The following is a 20,190-nucleotide window of genomic DNA, read 5'->3' on the forward strand; positions in this document are numbered from 1 at the left end:
TCTACTTATCAGCTTCTCCTCCCTTTGGTCTCTCCTGATGCCTCTCTTCAGCAACTTATGAAAAGTAGAAAAGCTAAAAAAAAATTTAACTGAAGTGATTATGCACTTTAAGTAAGAAAGTTATAACTAATTATCTGAATTAAGTCACTTATCTACTTCTGTTAAGTAGAAAAAGTAACTTATTTGGTGGTGTATACAAACGGGCCCCTAGTGTTGTTGATGTTTGGGGAAATTGAGTGCATGGTTGAATCTGTTGTCTTGAATCCACATCTGTGGGGACCATGCCCAAGTGTCTTGACGATGGATATGGGACTCCAGCAAAACAATTAATGGTCCACCATGGACGGAAAAAGAGCCAGATACTGGACAATCTACCAGTGTTTCATGTTAAAAGGCAGGAGGATAACCGTGCATGGTCAAAAGCATACGGAGCATATAAGTTCTCTTCTTTTGTGGCGTGATGAGTGATGGGTATCCATCATAACTAAATGAGGAATTCATGAAGTCCCGACTTAACTGACATGCATCATGTGTGATGGGAAAAAGAAAAAGAAAATCATCGTTTACTAACAAGGAGAAATTAAGAGTTCTTATTCCTCTTTCTAGTAAAAAGAAAGCAATAATTACCAAGACCACCTAGACAGGGCACCCCTTGCTGTAGTAAAAGCCATCGGCAGAGTCCTTTCCTTTGCCAGTCATGAGTCTGCACAACCTGATTTGGACTCACCACCACAACTTTTACTGTAGCCTTGTTCTGGCTATATGACCTCCACGGAGAAAATGCATGGCTTTTATCGGCTTTTACTATTCTGGTGCCTGAAGCAAGTCTTGGATTTGCTTCTACCTCCATAGGATCCGTGAGGACAAGAAGGCTTTGAAGCCTGGTCATTTGTAAGGAGGATAAGAGGAGCTACAGGATCCTCCAACTGATGACGTGTATAGTTTGGAGGTGGTGAGGCTCAGCTCATCATGGTTGGGTAACCAGATATTGATGTGATGAGCCCGCACTGGATTCATCGACTCTCCTCAAAGGAACAACTAATCCTTCTTCTATTGGAATGTCTTTAGGCTCATCATGGTTGGGTGATTAGACATTGATGTGATAAGCCTGCACTGGTTTCATCTTATTTAAGGATTCTCCTCAAAGTAACAATCTAACCCTTCCATTGGAATGTCTTAGGCTCATCATGGTTGGGTCATTAGACATTGATGTGATGAGCCCACGATGGATTCATCTTGTTCCGGGACTCTCCTCAATGGAATAATCTAACCCCTCCATTAGAATGCCTTCATGCATATTATGGCCAGAAAAGAACAATACCACAAATAATGGTGCTGGCACCTTTAGGTGACGGTTCTCAAAGAGATACATCTGAGAAAATTGTTGAAAGCCAGATCTTCCATCCACAGTAGAGTGGGGACTTTAGAATGACTGAAACACATGGAGCTGTTAGATTTCTATGATAGTTCTCCACCATTTGAATGGTGGTGGCACCTTCAGTCTTATGCAAGGGCTTGTCGGATGTCAATCCAGCATGTCTCTGACCCAATGGCAAAAAAAATATTACACTGATGAGATGATATTAACATCTGATTTTGTCCTCTTTATCTGTTATGATAATCCAGTCTGTTGTGATGCCAGATTAATGGACAACCCAGATTAACCACTGGACCATTCAACATACAACTAATTTTTATCAGATCGTATTCCATTATCTTTTGTTCCCCTTCAAAATACCCATCCTACCTCACAACTCACTGCTGAAACAACCATATCTCTACGATATATTACACCACATACTTTGAAACTTTTCAAACTTTGGCCCAATCGATTGATCTCTTTCCTTGCAAAGAGTTTCGGTAGAAGACTTCAAGATATTCTTTCACCTTCAACTTCTTGTACAATCTCGGCTGCCCCTTGTCCTCATCAATCAATCCATCTGCAGGGCCGATCTCTTTTTCCCCATCAACTACTAAAAACATGACCAAAGAGATCCTTTCCTTCTCTGAATTTGTCACCACTCGATGCACCGGGCTCTTGAAAATTCCATTGCTCATTATCTGCAAACAGAAACCATGACAAACAACCCCATCACTGATTATTTCCTTCTTAAATTAAGATTGAGAAAATGCAAACATAATTGCATCATTGGCCAGGATGCTATTTCGTAGGGATATAGAAAATATGATCACTCTGATCATGATGAACCTTCAACCAGACAATAGGGCCCACCAAACTGACTCATCCTCCACATCAGCGAGTGATATGGTGATCAGTACACAAAAAAAGAGAGTACCTCCATTTGGTCGCCTACATTGATGATGAGAGCATAGGGAATGGCATGAACGTTGACCCACTGGCCATCTTTGAGGACCTCAAGACCGTCCACCATTTGATCCGGCAAAAGAATGGTGATTCTGCTTCCATCCGAATGGGATTTGATACCAAGAACAAGATCAGGCCGCGAACAACGTGGGTAGTAGTTAAACCTCGCGAACGTTGTAGCCTTGTCCCCGATCTGCTTTATAAAGTAGTCCTCTTCCAAATCCAACAACTTTGCCATGGCTTTAAGGGTTACCTCAATCACCACCTTTATCTTCTTTGTATATTCATTCAAGATTTCCCTAAAACATTTCTTTCGTTTGGTAAATAAAAGTAAAAAAGCATTAATCATCAAGAGAATGAGTAAGGTCACTCTTGATAGGTCTACAGAGAGAAGGCCAAAAACAAAGAAAGAGAATCAGGCATAAGACGAAACTAATCTCTTGGGTGCCAACAGGTAGGTGCTTGTCAAGTGCTATCACTGTTTAATCAAAGATCAAATGGTAAGAAGAAGGCGGGCCACTGTCTTTGAACTTTTGGTGAGTGCATTTTGTGTATAAATGGTACAAAACACTTGAGATAGCTTACCAAACTTGCATTTTAATGCATGGAATGGATGAAACTTGCAATAAGGGTTGAGAGAATAATCTCTTCTCTGACTTCATTGAAGAGAGAAAAAGGTTATGTATATACAAATACAATTATCACAGTGGCTAAACTACTCTTGATGCAGTAGTAGAGTATGATCATCCATGCGCTTTGTACATGGCCATTGCATGTGTCATGCTTATAACTTAGTCTGAACCATCGAAATCAGAGGCACCCACAAGAGAAATTTATGAGATTTGCACCGTGAAGGGATTTGCAACCATACGGAAGTCTACATTCCAAATTCGACAAAAAAAAAAAAAAATCTCATTTAATCAATCTAATTTTGAAGCCATGCTCGATTGATAATGGTCCAATGATTTCGATAGTTTGAATTGAGGGAATGCCATGTCTACAATGACTGTGTGCATGTGAATAGATTATCATACTTTGCAGGCATGTGCCTGGTTCATTGCCAAGAAATGATATCATTGTATACAAATGAAGCGTGCTCGATTGGCACACATTGGCGGGGCTCTCCAAATGAAGACGCATGAGTGGACATGATGAACGGGTCCTTCTAGAGTACACTCACCATGAATCTCTGATGTGTGCCCATTCTTCATCATTCCCACCTAAATCATACTTCTAGTAAAACATTACTTGTGAAATGATAAGACAAATTTAAGGAGAGATTGAAGAGGCAGTCCGCAGCACAAGCATCAGATTCACACGCTTGTGCAAGATCCAGTTCACTCATAAGGTGAGGCCCACCACGAACATGTCCTGATTCAAAAAAATCAATCCAGTCCACACGTGTACAATAAATATAGATTTCTGATAATCCTTTTCTAATTGTCCATATTTCTCATGCATATGCACACAACCTGATAAGTGGACTGGCCTGACTTTTGGGCCAGTTCATTTCCATGGGATCTCCACCCGATGAATAACTCCAATCTAATACATGTGTGCCAAGTTAGAACACAATAAAAATTGCCTCTTCGATCTATCCTTGCACTTATCGCCTTATTATTTCTTGGAAATCTTTCAACAGTAAGATTCTAATACTTGGTACATTCTCCATTGATCTTTCAAGGCTAAAAGTAAGAAAAATACCTGAGAGAGCTTGGATTTTCAGGCCAACACGACAAATCCCTCTCATCTTCTGGTAGTACCTGTAAGTAAAGGTGGTCACACCATTCAATGACTTGGCCTTCTATAGCAATTTCATCAGTCTCATTTCCTTCACGCCAAACTGCTTTAGAGTACTTTCTTTTCTCCTCTGTTGGAAGATGAAAGAATTCTCTTGCTATTTTACCCACATCATCGATTAATGAACTCGGAATTCCATGACCAATTGCCTGAAAGCCCAAAACCCAATACATTATTTTGTAGGTGCTTATGAGATCAATGTTTGAAATTCACAAAAATAAAAAATAAAAAGTTATAGATGTCGTCAAAAATATCGTTTAATAATTGGTACCAACCCAACAAACTATTGATGGTGCGATTTGGCAATGTATTCAGACCATAGCGTGAGAATGCATCTATTGGAAATTTATAACTACTCGATCCATCACAAGCTCTAAAAGAAGGGTCTACAGATTGAATGGTTAGAAGTGGGTAACAACTGTAAACTTTAACCATTGGAACATCCATCTATGAATCTGATTAGAAAGTAGCCTTGGTCATTGAGGGTTGGTGCCATTGGGCTAGTGATCATTGTGGATAGAAAGATTTTCAAGAGGTGATTTTTGGCCTTAGTCGTTGTCTCACATTCAGTTAATTTTTTCTTGTACTTATAGAGGCATTCCCATTGTCTTGATAAAGAATTTTTTGTCCCATGGTTGAAAATGCACCCCAATAATCATCGATTAGCCTTTAACAAATTCTTAATCACTAATGAAACCCCTATAGTGGGACTTGATCCATGGCCTTCGCTAGGGCTGTACACGAACCAAGTTAACTCGCTCAACTCGACTCGAAAAAGCTTGATTCGAAGCTGAGTTCGAGCTGAGTCAAGCTGATTTTTTGAGCTTGAAAATGACTTCGAGCTGTGTCAAGCTGATTTCTTGAGCTCAAAAATGAGTTTGAGCCGAGTTCGAGCTGGCCCCATCTCGACTCGAATCGAACCCAGCTTGAATCAAACCAATTTAGTGACTCGATTACTTTGATATTGATGTTGCTCACCAAGTGTTTGATGAAATGACACAATGAAGTGTCGACTAGTGGCAAGGAAGGTACGTATATGAAACAAATATCTTTTTTTTTTCTTGATTTTGATGTTGTCTATAAGGTGTTTGATGAAATACCTGTAAACAGCTGCTGTTGTTTTACATACAGTAAGAAATTGAAAGTGCACTCCATGTGTTTGTGAAAATGTCGCATAGGCTCAATCTTGGCTCGAACTGGCCCAAGTTGCTGACCAAACCGAGTCGAGCTGGCCAATCAAGCTTGAGGACCGAGCCGAGCTGTGCCAAGCTTGACTCGTGTACACCTCTAGCCTTCACTCCAAAGTGGGTGACTTTAGCTGGTGATCACTGGCCTTAATCATCTCTCACATTTAGTCCTTTTTTTTTTTGCAATGTATATCATTTTCTTCCTTAATGTTTTGTTTATCGCTCATTATTATTGTGTATATATGGAATGGATATGATTGTGATGAATTTGTTAGGAGACTTCATCAAGATTTCTATATCCCTAGTAAATGAAGTGCAACAAGTTTAATATAAAATGCATTATGAGGCCTAACTTGTATAGTTTTTCATACACTTAAAATATTGTTATGGCAAATGAATAAGTCGGAATAGCTTAATTTTTGGGCCACTATACATGGTGTGAGTGTTTTGTGTATGGTGATTCTCTACCATGGGACATTGTTCACACATATAGGTGTGTGTAGTGTACATAATGACTGATTTATGAAGTTAGGCTTAATTGTTTGATATTAGCTTGTGCTTCTTATGCTTGATACACTTATCCTTAAACTTGAGAGAACTTAGGATCCTAGTGAGAATTTAATTCATTGCTTTGATTCGCCAATATGCGAGCATCTTAGTAAATTATGGTAAATTTCATGGTTGATCATATCCCCATAAGAATTAGAATTTCAAAAAATGATCAATAACCAATATGGGATTATCCTTATATCAGGAATCAAAATGATTGATCAACATGACTAGCTAAACCATTTGTGCAAATTGTTTTACTTAAACAATTAATTTCAAGATCATCATATGCATTTTTTTTTAATAAAATCAACAGTTCAAAACTTTTAGATGGTCAATCGTTATTGTGGGATATGGTAGGCCTAAGACAGTGGACCTTCTTAAGGCAGTTCATAAAAGGATATGAATATGATAACATAATAGATGGTGATCACATACATTTATGCGATGTACACGTGGAAACGTCCAAACTTGGATGGGTTTGTTCAAAGTTCTTGTGTAGTTAAGTAAGTATATTATGAATGTTGTTTATAGGTTAAGTAACCTATAAGGATTGTTGTAGGGAGATCTCTATATAACATGGAAAGCTTGATGACAAAGGCTTATGAGTCTATAAATACATAAGAGCAGCTTATGAAGCTCTACAAAAATTTTATGCCTCAAGAAAGTTTTCTTAACACAGAGTAGAAACTCTAGAATGGTTGGTTTAAGAGAAAAAAGAGAGAGAGAGAGAGCAAGTGTCGATCGTCTTCTATTCTCCATAAAATGTATCCTTTATTTTAAGTTCATATTAATTCACACTTAAAAGTAAATGGTATTTGATTTGTTTCGCTTCCTTCGTGCATAAACGCTTTCAAAGCAGTATTAACAAAAAGAAAAATACAATGTAGATTTTTACAAAACCTATCTCTTTTAAAACCTCCAAGGAAAGGACCCTATCCAACTTATCAGAGTCAGAATTTGCACCCCTTACATGCAAGAATAGGTTGTACACACCTGGTTAATTAGTTCTTATGTTGGTTTTGCTTTTGAACTGAGCTCGTGTGAACATATATACATAACGAGTTATTGAATAGAAATCATATTACTATAAAACTTGAATGGTCAACTAAACTTTAATTAATCATATGTAATTATAATGTCTGTATATTCTTACTGGTCCAAAATATCATATAGAAGATAACACTTTGATTATCAAGTTAATAAAAATCTACAAACACTTAATAATTATTAATCATCTCATTATATGACAATGAACTTTAATCTTACTCTTTTGAACGATATAAATCATTGTTGTTATTAAGAAGAGTAATGTATTGCAATGCTCAATACCTAACTTCAAGGTAGGTGTTAATATTTATTTTTAACAAATCCAACAACTTTGCCATGGCTTTAAGGGTTATAATGTCTTCCATGTTATGAAAAAAAAATAAATGAAAAGTGAACTTTACAATAATGATGCATTCAACATTATCTAAATTGTATTATGTATGTCATATTCTTTGTCACCCTTTTGTATATACACACTTAGATTCACTATATCTCACAAATATTTTCACTATATAGATTCATTTAACCGAGTTTAAGCATGACTTTTCACAACACTAAAATTAACTCCCAATATTCTCATATTAATTAATTGAGTAAAGAGTTATTTATTATAAAAACATTCTTTGTTTCTCAGAAAGATTTTCAGATTGTGTTTATCATGGCTTTTTAAAATCCTTAAAGAGTTATGATATTGTATGGATATTTATATGATTTTCTCTAATGTAATAAGGGAAATGACAATTTTTAAAAGTAATCACTTTTTTTCATTCAAATCATATATATTTGTATATATCACTTTTGAAAAGTTAGAAACTTAATAATTTTTTTAATTACTTTTATTCATATTTGCTATTTATATGTTATCATTCACATCTATATTTCCATGTATAATCGATATTTAAATAAAAAATAAATTTTTTTTTTTTTTAAAATAAATAAATAAATAAGTAATGTGATAAAATCTTATAAAGATGTTTTAATAAAGTTGAAAAATATAATAACTCCAATATTTTAAAAGAAAATTAAAGTTTCTAGCATTAATTTTTTAATTTATTATCATCCTATATGATCATGTAATACTTTTTATTAGCTTATCATGAAATTTAAGACATAAACATTAACATTGAATTAATGCATTATAAATACTTATATTATTAATTGAACTTAATTTTCTTCTAGACAAGAGTTTTATATTTATATTTATACTTTTGAAACCATAATTTATATCGATGATACTTTTTTTTAAGCAACCCTGGTGATCAGTTCACATTAAAAGTCAACCATCAACGCAATGAAAGCTAACCCCAAGATAATTCTTTCTAACTATGCAGCAAAACTAAAATCATTCAATGGTCCGATGTTAAGCTAAGAACATACCAACCAACAAAAATATTAATATGGGAAGCAACTAAACTAGATTTATAAAATTCAGCCCTCATCCGTGATTAAATCGAGCAAGTGATTAGGTCCAGATCAACATCTCCACTAATTTATCCTTCGTATCACTTTATACGCCAATCATGTGAATTTTATATTTTTAATCATGTGGGGCGCACTTATCATTGGACTTATTACTACCCATTAGAGGTAGTGTACCTAAAATAAACTACGAGTAAATGGACCCACATTTTGATATGGGTTTGGCTTTGTACATTGGCCCTTAGTGGCAGAGATGGATGATTGTTGTGGCTCAAAGGTTCTAGTAAATGAGACTTAAGGTAATGATAGATGCCACATCACACTAGTTGTTAGTCATGATATGTTAATGCCTAAAATGAATGAGTATAGGCTCAGATATCAAACCAATATATCAAGCCAATAATTGTTCATATTTTAGAGAATCTCTTTCAACATAATCCTAAAATTCATTCCACTATTCAAATATGACTACAGCTAAAAGAACGGAGAGAAGAAATATTAGGATGCATTCCACTATTGATAGATCTCATTTCAGATGGTTGTCATCATATTAAGTTTTAATATTACATGTTATTTTGCTATGTATTTCAACATGTTGTGATTCATCATTTTTGCTGAAGTTGAAGCTTTGTCGAGATAATAAATAATCATGATCTTTCACTCTGTCTTACCAAGTATATGATGAGATTATCACATTTAAAATTTAGTTAGTTGACATAAGATCATATCTTCTAATATATATAATTTGAATGTCAGTGAAAAACCTCACTCGTTATCGAATTCTACCATTGATCTCATAACTATGAAGCCTCTCCTTATCAGAAGAGATGATGAGACCCGTTGCTATTACAATACCTTAATTATTATAACACTCTTCAAGTGTAAATTATAACCATACTTACCGCATTTCTATGGGCCGCACCTTATGCTCATTTGATTAATACAAATTATTCATTATACTACTTACATTATTGATGTAATATGTAAAAGTGCTTTGGTTTGTCAAATTACGTGAGTGTTGAGTTAGTCTTACAAATGAGCCCCAAGCTGAAGATTACAATATCAAGAACTCAACTAAGAAGAAGTTCGACTGCTCCAAATAAGTAAATGAAGCTTCACTTCCCTAACCAAACCCTTGAGGTATATGACCCCATTTAACTTAGTCTTACCCTTAAAAATCATCTTTGGTAAGCTTAAGTTTTGAACACTCAGAATAGTAGAGGAGTAAACATGAACTATACAGACAATTGATTACATTGATTTGAAATCAAAGACATTTTCAATTCTATTGAATATGGTTCAATTGCATCAAGAAATAGGCCCATTTTATTCAACAATAAAATGACTATCTGCTGAGAAATATCAATTATATCGAATAGAGTTCGATGATATCGAAATTCAAATTTTAATAGCATCGAACCCGCTTCGATGACATCGACTAAGGGCACTCCCTTTATGTAGAAAATATTCTCTAAGTGTTCATCGACATGATCGAGTCACCTTCGATCACATCGAGAGTAAGTTCTCGATGGAATCGAAGACTATTCGATTACATAAAAAATAAGGAATATTTTGTCCAGTAAGCCATCCAGGTATATCCATCTTTTTCGATTACAATGAAGACCATTCGAGGTCTCTTCGATATAATCGAACTTCATAATTTGATAGCTTCGAATGATGATCGATTGTATCGAAAATTTGGAAAAAATCTTCTAGTAATCAGAGCTAATTTTTCTAAAGAGAATCTAATGGGATCGAACCACCTCTCGATTACATTGAAGTGCATGTCGATGGAATCGAAGGGTGCTTGATAAGATCGAACAGAATTTGTTCTACACAAAATGAATATATGTGTGTAGGAAGTCGATGCAATCGAATAAGGCACAATAACATCGAAGTTCCAATTTCGATGGAATCGAAGACTACTCAATAACATCGACAATGATAGATTTCTACCCTTTTTTTACCGTTGGTTTCTTCTTTATATATATCAGTGGGTTGTTTCTAAGTAAACAGAGTAAGAATTGAAAGAATCTTGAGAGAGTTATTGTAACAAATCATACCCTCATCCTCAAGCTTTCTTTTCCTATAAGAGTGAAAGTGCCCTGATTTATCAAGTTACGTGAATGTTGAGTCTGTCCTTAAGTGACTCACAAGATAAAGATTTCAAGATGAAGACTTCAACTATAGAGAAGCTCGACTACTCCAAACAGGTAATAAAGCCTCACTTCCCTAAACCAAACTTTAAAGTATATGATCCCTATCTAACTTAAAACTTACCTCTAAAATCATTAGAAAATACTTTGGTAAGCTTAAGTAAGGAAAAAAAATACTTAGAATGTTACAGGATTGAAAAATGCATTATACTGGCAAGTCGATTACATCGATTTGCAATTGAAGGCATCTTCGATATTATCGAAGATGGTTCGATACTATTGAAAAATAGTCTCATTCTGTCCAGTAGCAAAATGAACTATATGCTGGAAATCTCGATAACATTGAATACAGTTCGATACTATCGAGATTCAAACTTCGATAGATATTGAACCCCATTTGATTATATCGACTAAGGGACTTCCTTTAAATAAAAGACATTTTAAAAAGTATTCATCGATAACATCAAGTAACCTTCGATTATATCAAGAGTAAGTTCTCGATAATATCGAAGGGTGCTCGATAACATCAATTAATTGGAACATTTTGTCCAACAAGCTATCTATACAGATTATTCTATCGAATGACATCAAAGATCAATCGATATTATCGAAATTTAAATCTCAATAATATTGAAGGTGGTTCGATAATATCGATTTATTGGACAAAATCTTCCAGCAACCTAAGGTACATTCTTTAAGAAGAATCCAAGTGGGATCGAACTAACCCTCGATAACATCGAAGTGCACATCGATGGAATCGAATGGTATTCGATAAAATCGAGCAGAAGCCGTTCTACACAAACTTAAATACTTATGTGTAGGAAGTTGATACAATTGAGTATGTCTAGATAACATCAAAATTCAAATTTCGATATTATCAAAGACTGCTCCGTAGTATTGACAATGACAGTTTTTCTGCCTATTTTATTACCATTGAGATTTGTCTTCAGTGTTCCTGACTTTTCTTTCTTCTTCTATTATCTTATGTATGTCTTTTTGAACATTTTAGATATTTGTAAAAGTTCAAATTCTTAATGAATTTTGTGATGTGTACCTTATTATTCTCAGATATACTTGCAGTGATCTTGGGTATGCTTACATTGTAAATTATTATATTATTATAGAAATCCTCCTTATAGGATCCCAAGATTGGAACCTGCCTCAGGAGCCGAGAATGGGGTATTATGGAGGCTGTTGCGGCCAGAACCGGCCATCGGATTCCTTATGAGTCCGGTTACCGAATCTGAAGCGTGACATATAGCGAATACAATATAACATCAACCTAGATGCACGGAGAACCGATATATCAGGCATCAATATATTTGTTGTCTCTATAATACAATGGTTCTTCTTTTCAACCTTCTCATTTTGCTTAGGGGTGTCAAAATAGGTCTTTTGATAAATAACCCCACAACCATGGAGATATGTAACAAATTTCAAATAAATATATTCCTCCATGAATCAGAACGTAAAACTTTAATTTTCTTGTCAAATTGAGTATCAGTCATAGAAGAAAACTGCCAGTACATCTTTAGAACTTGTGACTTGGAATGCATGAAATAAATTCACATAAACCATGTAAATTAATCTATAAATATAACATAATATCATAATATTCCATATTTAGATAAAATAGAAGAAGAATCCCAGATATCAGTATGTACCAAATCAAATATAGTAGAAGTATGGGGGTTACTTAAAAGAAAAAGAAGCATCTTTACTCTTTTGATAAATAACATGAAAAATAAGAAAAAAATTCAAAGTAGATTTATTGATGTTTAATTTATTTAATAAACTAGATGAAAAAAATTGTAAAGTTTATTAAAATGAGGATTTCTAAGATGACAATGCTAAAGTCATTACAATTTATTAGTACGAAAAATATCCAAAGCAGATGGAGTGAAAAAGCAAGAGGTTAAAGTAACATCAGAAGGAAACTCTAACATGGAGATGTGACTAGTCTTCCTACCCCTCCCAACTACTTTTTTCGTTGTTGGATCCTATATAACAAAAAAATTACAAAGTAAAAGAACCAAATAATTATTTTCAATAAGTTAACATATATAAGTCAAATTAGAAGATAATTTAGGATTATGAAATATAATTTTCAAAATAAAGAACCGATTAACAGTAAATGATAATTATAAAGTACCAATTGACTTAATGTGCAGTAGTACACCATCAGCAGTAGAATAACTCGATTATTAGTATAAGGACTAATATTATAAAGGTAAGTATAATTTGATGCACCGGAATCGATATACCAAGGAGATGACAAGGATATATCTGAGAGGCCTACAACAGAAAGGGCTTGTATAATCTGTTGAACTATTTCAAGGGTTAGAGGAGAGGAATAAACAAAGCTAGTAGAGTCACTAGAAACAGTTCTAAGCTCAAGAATAGTAGGGGCATCAACAAAGGCACGACCATGACCACGTCCATGGGTACGACCACTATGTACTAGATATCAGAAAATAATAGCAAAATCTTTTCTTTATATTCAGAAATGTCATGACCAATTTAGTAACAGTAAGAGCACCGCTCCTTACACCATGAGACCAGATGTCCCACATTGTTGCAGTCAAAGCACGTCATAGTACGAGTATTATGAGTACTAGATGAAGTTACCAGAGCTGTATCAGAGAAGCCATGAAACTGAGAAATCAATGAAAGAACCTTAAGCCGTTGTTCCACCAACAAATCATTGATCACAACATTCATGGATGGAAGATGACCACGGTTCAAGAAAGCAACCCGACAATGCTTGTACTCTGGGAGTAATTTAATATAAAAAAAATGCCAAATATATGTCTAGTCCTACAAATCCTGATAAATTTGAAGATTATTTAGGAAACTCTGGATCCAACATTGTCATCTCAATTTAGATGACCACAATATCATTGTAGAATGCTTGAATACTTTTATCACTTTGGAAAATGTATACCAAATCCTACCCTAAATAATATAGACAGGCTTCATTGCTTTGTTAGTATATCACCCATAAATGATCTTAGATAGCTTTAGTCATTCAATTATGGAGTCAACCCAATAATAATAGATTTCTCAATCGAATCCAAAAGATAAGTTGTTATTTGATCATTCTTCATCTCCCAATCAACCAATTTCTCAACATATATCAATTTTGGAGTCTGAACAGACACATATATTAGCTTTCAAAAATCATGACCCTTCAAAGGCCATAATTGGTACCATTAAAGATACACTAAGGAGCATTACTGTAAAAAAAAAAAAAAAAAAATTCTCTCTATAATCATAAAAATATACACATTAAGATGCAAAATTGCAGCATAGAAATCACCAATGAATAGATTGCAAAACACATAACAACTTCAATAATCTACCAGATTTTTTCTAGCATAGGTATGACTTACAACCAAACAAAAGATTTTTTTAACAGACCAAGATTCGAATATCGCAACTAGCATCTGATCTTGCTTTGAACACCATGCGATAGAAATCAATTAATCGTATGGTTAAAATTTATTTTCAGATTAGATCCATATGAACATACGGCACCTAAGAACCCTATAAGGGAACTATGAAATTTAAAAAATACTTACCAACAGATAAAGATCAAATCGTGAATAACACCATATATGATCTTCTTAGATCATCCGCTCTGATACATGATAAGTTTGAAAAAAACCAAGAGAAATCACCACACATAATAAAAATTAAGATTGGTGATCTTTGCCCTATCTCAAACTCTCAAAGAAAGCAACAATATATATTAACTAAGAAAGAGAACAATATTAAAGAATACCCATATATAGACATAGCCACCTAACATGGGTCAAGTTGAAGGGACAAATCCCTTCACCATGGTCATCCAACCATACAACCTAGCCACGTGCGGGAAGTGTGGTATGTGCAATCATATATGTCGAACAGATGATACATTTATGAAAGTACCATCTTAAAGTACGAGTGTTGGATTGTTGGAATGTATGCCCTTTTGGTGCAATAAATTATATTTCTTTAGTAATGTTTTATTTATTGTTCATATCATTATGTATACATGGAATGAAAATTATTTAGACATATTCATTAGGAGACTTCATCGAGAACTATATATTCTTAGGAAATGAAGTATGACAAGTTTAATGTGGAATACATTATGATGCTTAACTTGTTCGATTCTTCGTAGACCTAAAATATTATCATGGCCAACAGATAACTCAAGTAATTATATATAATGTGAGTGTTGTGTGTATGGCATGTAACATTGTCCCAACGCGTGCGTAAATTTGTGCATGTGTACTTAATTGGATTTTGGAGTCAATTTGGATTTTACTATTGGGTATTAGCTTGCACTTCTTGTGCTTATTACGCTTATTCTTAGACTTAAGAGGACCTAGAGTTATAGTGGAGATCTAATCAATTGCATTGATTCTCCAATATGTGAACTTCTTAGGTGGATCATGGTGAGTTGGGTGATTGATCATGTTTTCATAGGGATTAAGATCCTCATTAAATGATTTACGATCTCTATGAATTTAGCATTATATCAAGAATTTGAATGATTGATCAATATGGCTACCCAAACTAGTTTTTACAGATAACTTTCATTAAACAATTGATTTTGAAATCATTATATACATTAATTTGTAAAATCAATGATTAGATTTATTTTTGACTTGTGAATAATGGTTGTGGGATGTAGTGGGCCTCAAGGTGGTACATAGAAGGATATGTGTATTGTAGCATGAAACACGGTGATCAAATACATCCTTGTGTATCCATATGTATACATATGGAAACATTCAAATTTGTACATGTTTGATTTGGTTAAAGTTTTTGTGTGGTTAGAAAAGTATATTGTGAATATTATCTGCAGTTTAAGTAACCTACAAAGATTACCCCAGAAAGATTCCTCTATGATAAGGAAAGCTTGGTGGCAAATGTTTCTACATTTATAAATGCACATGAGTAACGTATGAAACCCTACAGAGTTTTACATCCTAAGAAATCTTCCTTAATACATAAAGTAGAAACCCTATGGTAATTGGTTAGAGAGAGAGAGAGAGAGAGATAGATGGATAGAGAGAGAGAGAGAGAGAGAGAGAGAGAGAGAGAGAGTTCCGACCGTCTTTTATTCTCCATAAAAAAGGTATGTATACCTAGACGTAAATCCGATTTAATCTCTCTCTCTCTCTCTCTCTCTCTCTCTCTCTCTCTCTCTATTTATCAGCTTAACTCGAACGAGTTCCTCATTTTGATATATATAATTGTTTGAAAATAGAAAAATTTTTAATTCCAAAATTGAGATTTGTGGTTTTGATTTGCAAATTGGAAGGTTTGGGGGTCAGGTTGGGGACGTTGAAATAAGAAGTTACATCCAAAATGAATATATATATATATATATATATATATATATATATATATATATATATATATATATATATATATATATAGACACAAACACACACACTTGCCTCAGCTCGACACAGCTCGCTTGGCTCGACTCGAACCTAGCTCAATTAGCTCGAACAATTAAGCCGAGCTAAGCTAGCATTTTGAGTTCAAGGGTCGAGAGCCAAGGTTAAGCTGAGGTAGTCATGGGATAAAGCTAAGCCAAACATAGCTTGACTCGGCTTGATGTATAGTTCTAGCCAACACTCTCCTCTCATCTTCATCACCAAAGGAGAATAGCTTTTCCATTGCTTCCTGAAAGCGGATTTACCATTCCAGGAAGCTTCATCTCTCGCATTGTGTTGTAAGTGAATTTATTTATAGCTACTGGATATGGACTTTTCTCTTGGCGTCTATTTGATAAATGAGAACCCATGGAAAAAGAAAAGAAAAGATGAAGTTCTGCATTACTATGTTTTTTTTTTTTTCATGCTTGATTAGTAAAGAAAATCATAAATTCTATAGTATAAACATTATAGTTTTCAATTTTACAATTCTCAGACACAAAATTCAAGATGACATTTGTTTATGACTTATAAATTTTTACTTGCAAATAAAACATAACAAGAAAAATGGAATATACTTAAATTCATTTTTCAATGTACCTTCGAAAATAATTACTAAATAAGGATTACGAATTCCTTGTTTATTATTATTAAAAAAACAAATTCTGGCTTATCAAACAGGCCCTTAGTACAAAGAACTTCTCTACGCCCCCACTTACTTCGAACATGTGTGGCTATGATTTGGTGATCCACACGGTTTAGCTTGTGGCTACCATGACGGACGGACCATACTCAAATAAGCTCTTTAGATTGGATGGGTATATAGATCGAAGCATTTTAGTTGAACATGAACAACCGTAGCAGATGGCAGAAAATTCGGATTGGCGTGATTGGTTCATGGCTCAAAAGTCAGATGAGTAGGATGATCCTAACCAATCATTTAGGAGAGATACGCTTCTAAGTCTGTTTGATAGAGCTGTTGGGACCCACCCAATTGACCTATTTTCTGCAAAGGAGGCCTTTGGTTGGGCCTGTGGCTGGCGGGCGGTGCAGATCTTTTATGCCTCTGGCTACATAAACCCCATGGGAACTGTTCGGCAAGGTTAGCTCTGGAACGTAGCTGGGCTGGACGGCTTATATGGTTCCATGGGTTGTGGTCCAATTGATATAAGGCTGCCTGGACCTGGATTGAGATCAAACCACATTTTACATTGAGAAGAGCCAGAATGACCCATGGGCCATGGTCCAGGCCTTTAAATGATATGGGTTGGACCTGGAGCTGAGTTTCAGACCGATGAATAGATTTACATGATCCGGCGTGAGGTTTAATAATAATTTCAATTAAGGCCATTGAAGGCGTTGGTCCAGCCCAGTGAATGGCATATGGTTGTGCCTGAACATGAATTTGAGGTCTGATTAGTGAATAGCCAATCATCGCCCAGCATCACCCATCAGCTGACGCGGAGAGCAGATTAGGTGAGACCCCGCCTCACCCAGGACCGTGGGGCCCACTTTGATGCCGTCCATCCTTTTTTCCAGATCAGTTTAGGGAACTATACAAAACCCAAGCAGATCCGATTTTTAGGTGGACCATACCTTAAGAAACAGTCGTGATTGACCATCCAATCCGTTGATAAGGTCACATAAGTCTGGATGAAGGGAAAAAACAAATATCAGCTTGATCCAAAACTTTTGTAGCTCATTAATGGTCAATAATACTGTTTCTTATGGCATGGTTCACCTGATAATTGGATCTGTTTCATTTTTCTGACAATGTCATAAAATGATCTGGAATGACGGATCGACGGTGTCGTTACATAATAAATACATCAAGGTGGGCCCCACGGAAAGGGCCGCACCGTCTTGGGTGAGGCCAGGGTCTCACCTAATCGTCTCTGAAGCCCAAGCCCAAAAAATTGGTTGGGCCCCAATCAACCCGACCCTACCCAACCTAGCCCAAAAATTAATCAAGTCCCTATTTCTTGAGATGAATGCTCATAATCCGTATGTTGGTCAAGTGGGCCACACAAGTAGAAAGAAATAGAGATTTAGAAAAATGGAAACCAACAATCTACATGAAACATGCATTTGTTGCCTAACCAATGATTGGAGCGGGTATTTGTAAAATACAACTTGTCTAGACATTAATTCGGGCCTTTATGTGTCAGACTAAAATGATTAGAGCCCAATTCTGTCCAACGCCCAGTCCAAACCCAGGCCCATGTCACCCCCCTGGCATAAGGTTCGGACCCACAGCAGGACATGGTCCGAACCGTGCGCAAGATTGCATCTACCGCACTAAGATGACATACTAACAAACCAGGCTTATGATAATCTCGTAGGACACTTATGATGACTATAAACAGTTCAACTTCAACAAGACTTGCTCATGATCTAAACTCACTGCGTGCACACGTGTTCGGTACCGGATGAGTAGATCAAAGCGTGGGCCACGTTATGGACGGGCCAGATGTTCCACATAACACCTAGGTTGGCACGTGTGCTGAGTGTGGGGGCCAGCAAAGCACATGAGGTTAAAAAATTGTGTGTGTGTGTGTTTTTACCTGAAACAAGCCCCACGAATGGAGAGCAGATCTCAGCTTGTACATCTCACTCGTCTGTGAATCACCATCCGAGGAGAAAAGCAACTCAAGATCTACGGCTGGGATGGGAGAAGCCGGAGAAGAAACATTCGTTGGTCTGTCATCTTCCCTTGCGATGTATGGAAGGGGTGGATCTTGTCCATTCCTGGCAAGCTCTTGGACAAACATATTCTCCACAACACCGTAAGAAGCCATGACCGTTGAATCAGAGAAATAAAGGATAAGGGAGAGTTATCTTAAATAGAAAAGCACCTAAGAAACATCGGTCGCTCGCTCCAAGAGATACTTTTGTTGACTTCAATGGGATTGTTACGTTGGTGTGAGTTTCTTATCATTTATGAAAGAAATATAGCGTCCCACTTTGAATTGGGCCATCCTAGTAGACGGCTGTTAGATGAGAATTTCGTGCTACTAGTTACGTGAGTGGCTCACCATGGTGACGGGGATCAGGTGGTGTTGCCAACACCACCCCCAGCGGTGGTGTTGATGTGTTGGGCGCTGTGGGGCCCAACGTGATGTATATGTTTTATATCTATGCCGTCCATCCAATTTTCCAGATCATTTTACCATATGAACCCAAAAATGAAGCAGATCTGAAGCGCAAGATTACCACATTACAGGAAACAGTGGGGAAAATGACACCCACCGTTGAAACCTTTCTAAGGCCCACTGTAATGTTTATTTCTCATCGAATCTATTGATAAGGTCACTCAGACCTGGATGAAGGAAAAATTTAAATATCAGATTGTTCCAAAACTTTTGTAGCCCCGTGAAGTTCTTAATGGTGGGCGTTCAATCGCCACTTTTTCCTGTGGTGTGGTTCACTTGAGCTTTGGATGTTCTTCATTTTTTGGATTTATGCCCTAAAATGAAGGCTGAAAGTGGATGGACGGTGTGGATATAAAAAAAATATACAAAGTTGGGTTCCAGTGCCCAACACATGGACACACCATTCCGGGGTTCGTGTTGGCAACAGCACCTGATCCGTGTCCCCGTCATGGTGTGCGTTTGGTGCCAAACCCGTCCAGAAGCGTTGCATCACCACGAAAATAAGACACTCCAAGAATATAAAATCCAGGCCAATCGAATAATCAGAAGAACCCTCCGTTATTTCTACAGTTTGGCCTCTGAGTCCATTGGATCTTTCTTATTTTTGATGTGTCCGATTTTCATTGTAGGGGTGACTCCGTTGAACGGTTTGGATGCTTAGCTAATTGCATGAAATTGTCATCAACAGCCTTTGCAGAGTTCTGCCGGGGGCTGAAAGTCGGGCGGGTTCAACCTGGCTAACCCATGACCGAACCGACATTGGGTTGGGCTCGGACAGGATCTACTGGATTTGGTCTCATACTTGGGCTATATAAACCCTGATCTATAGCTCAAGTGGCTGACTGAAGTGAAAGATACCCGTTTCAACACCGAGGTCTTGGTGTCGATTCCCTAGTGGGGGTGGCTAATAGTGAAGTGTGAATTGACAGTGGGTGTACTAACAAGCTAACAAAAAAAAAAACACTAATATGATGAAGTTTGCGTGGGCTTAGGTGTATTAGGTCGCCCGATCCAACCCAAACTGATCGATAAATGAGTTTCTTATAAATTATAATTGAGTGTGGATCATCCGTGTTGAAGGCATGGAAAATTTCACTGCCCTCGGGTTTCATT

General features: G+C 36.2%; 1 protein-coding gene across 1 annotated transcript; it reads right to left on the reverse strand.

Annotated features, from left to right (window-relative positions):
* Positions 1-1,682: 1,682 nt before the first annotated feature.
* On the reverse strand, positions 1,683-18,771 carry LOC131258393 (jasmonate-induced oxygenase 4-like). The gene is made up of 4 exons (XM_058259708.1): positions 18,490-18,771; positions 4,031-4,275; positions 2,298-2,625; positions 1,683-2,061 (listed from the first exon to the last, which is right to left on the reverse strand). The coding sequence occupies exons 1-4, from the start codon at positions 18,721-18,723 to the stop codon at positions 1,813-1,815; spliced, it is 1,056 nt and encodes a 351-aa protein (XP_058115691.1). The 5' UTR covers positions 18,724-18,771; the 3' UTR covers positions 1,683-1,812.
* Between the last annotated feature and the right edge of the window lie 1,419 nt (positions 18,772-20,190).

This window comes from Magnolia sinica, chromosome 10, assembly GCF_029962835.1.
Source record: "Magnolia sinica isolate HGM2019 chromosome 10, MsV1, whole genome shotgun sequence".
Classification (NCBI taxonomy): Eukaryota; Viridiplantae; Streptophyta; class Magnoliopsida; order Magnoliales; family Magnoliaceae; genus Magnolia; species Magnolia sinica.

Coding starts and splice junctions, on each gene's coding strand:
- LOC131258393 (XM_058259708.1), bottom strand. CDS start 18,723: ATGGCTTCTTACGGTGTTGTGGAGAATATGTTTGTCCAAGAGCTTGCC. Junction 4,276..18,489: donor ATTCGTGGGGCTTGTTTCAG/GTAAAAACACAC, acceptor TTGGGCTTTCAG/GCAATTGGTCATGGAATTCC. Junction 2,626..4,030: donor GAAAATCCAAGCTCTCTCAG/GTATTTTTCTTA, acceptor GAAATGTTTTAG/GGAAATCTTGAATGAATATA.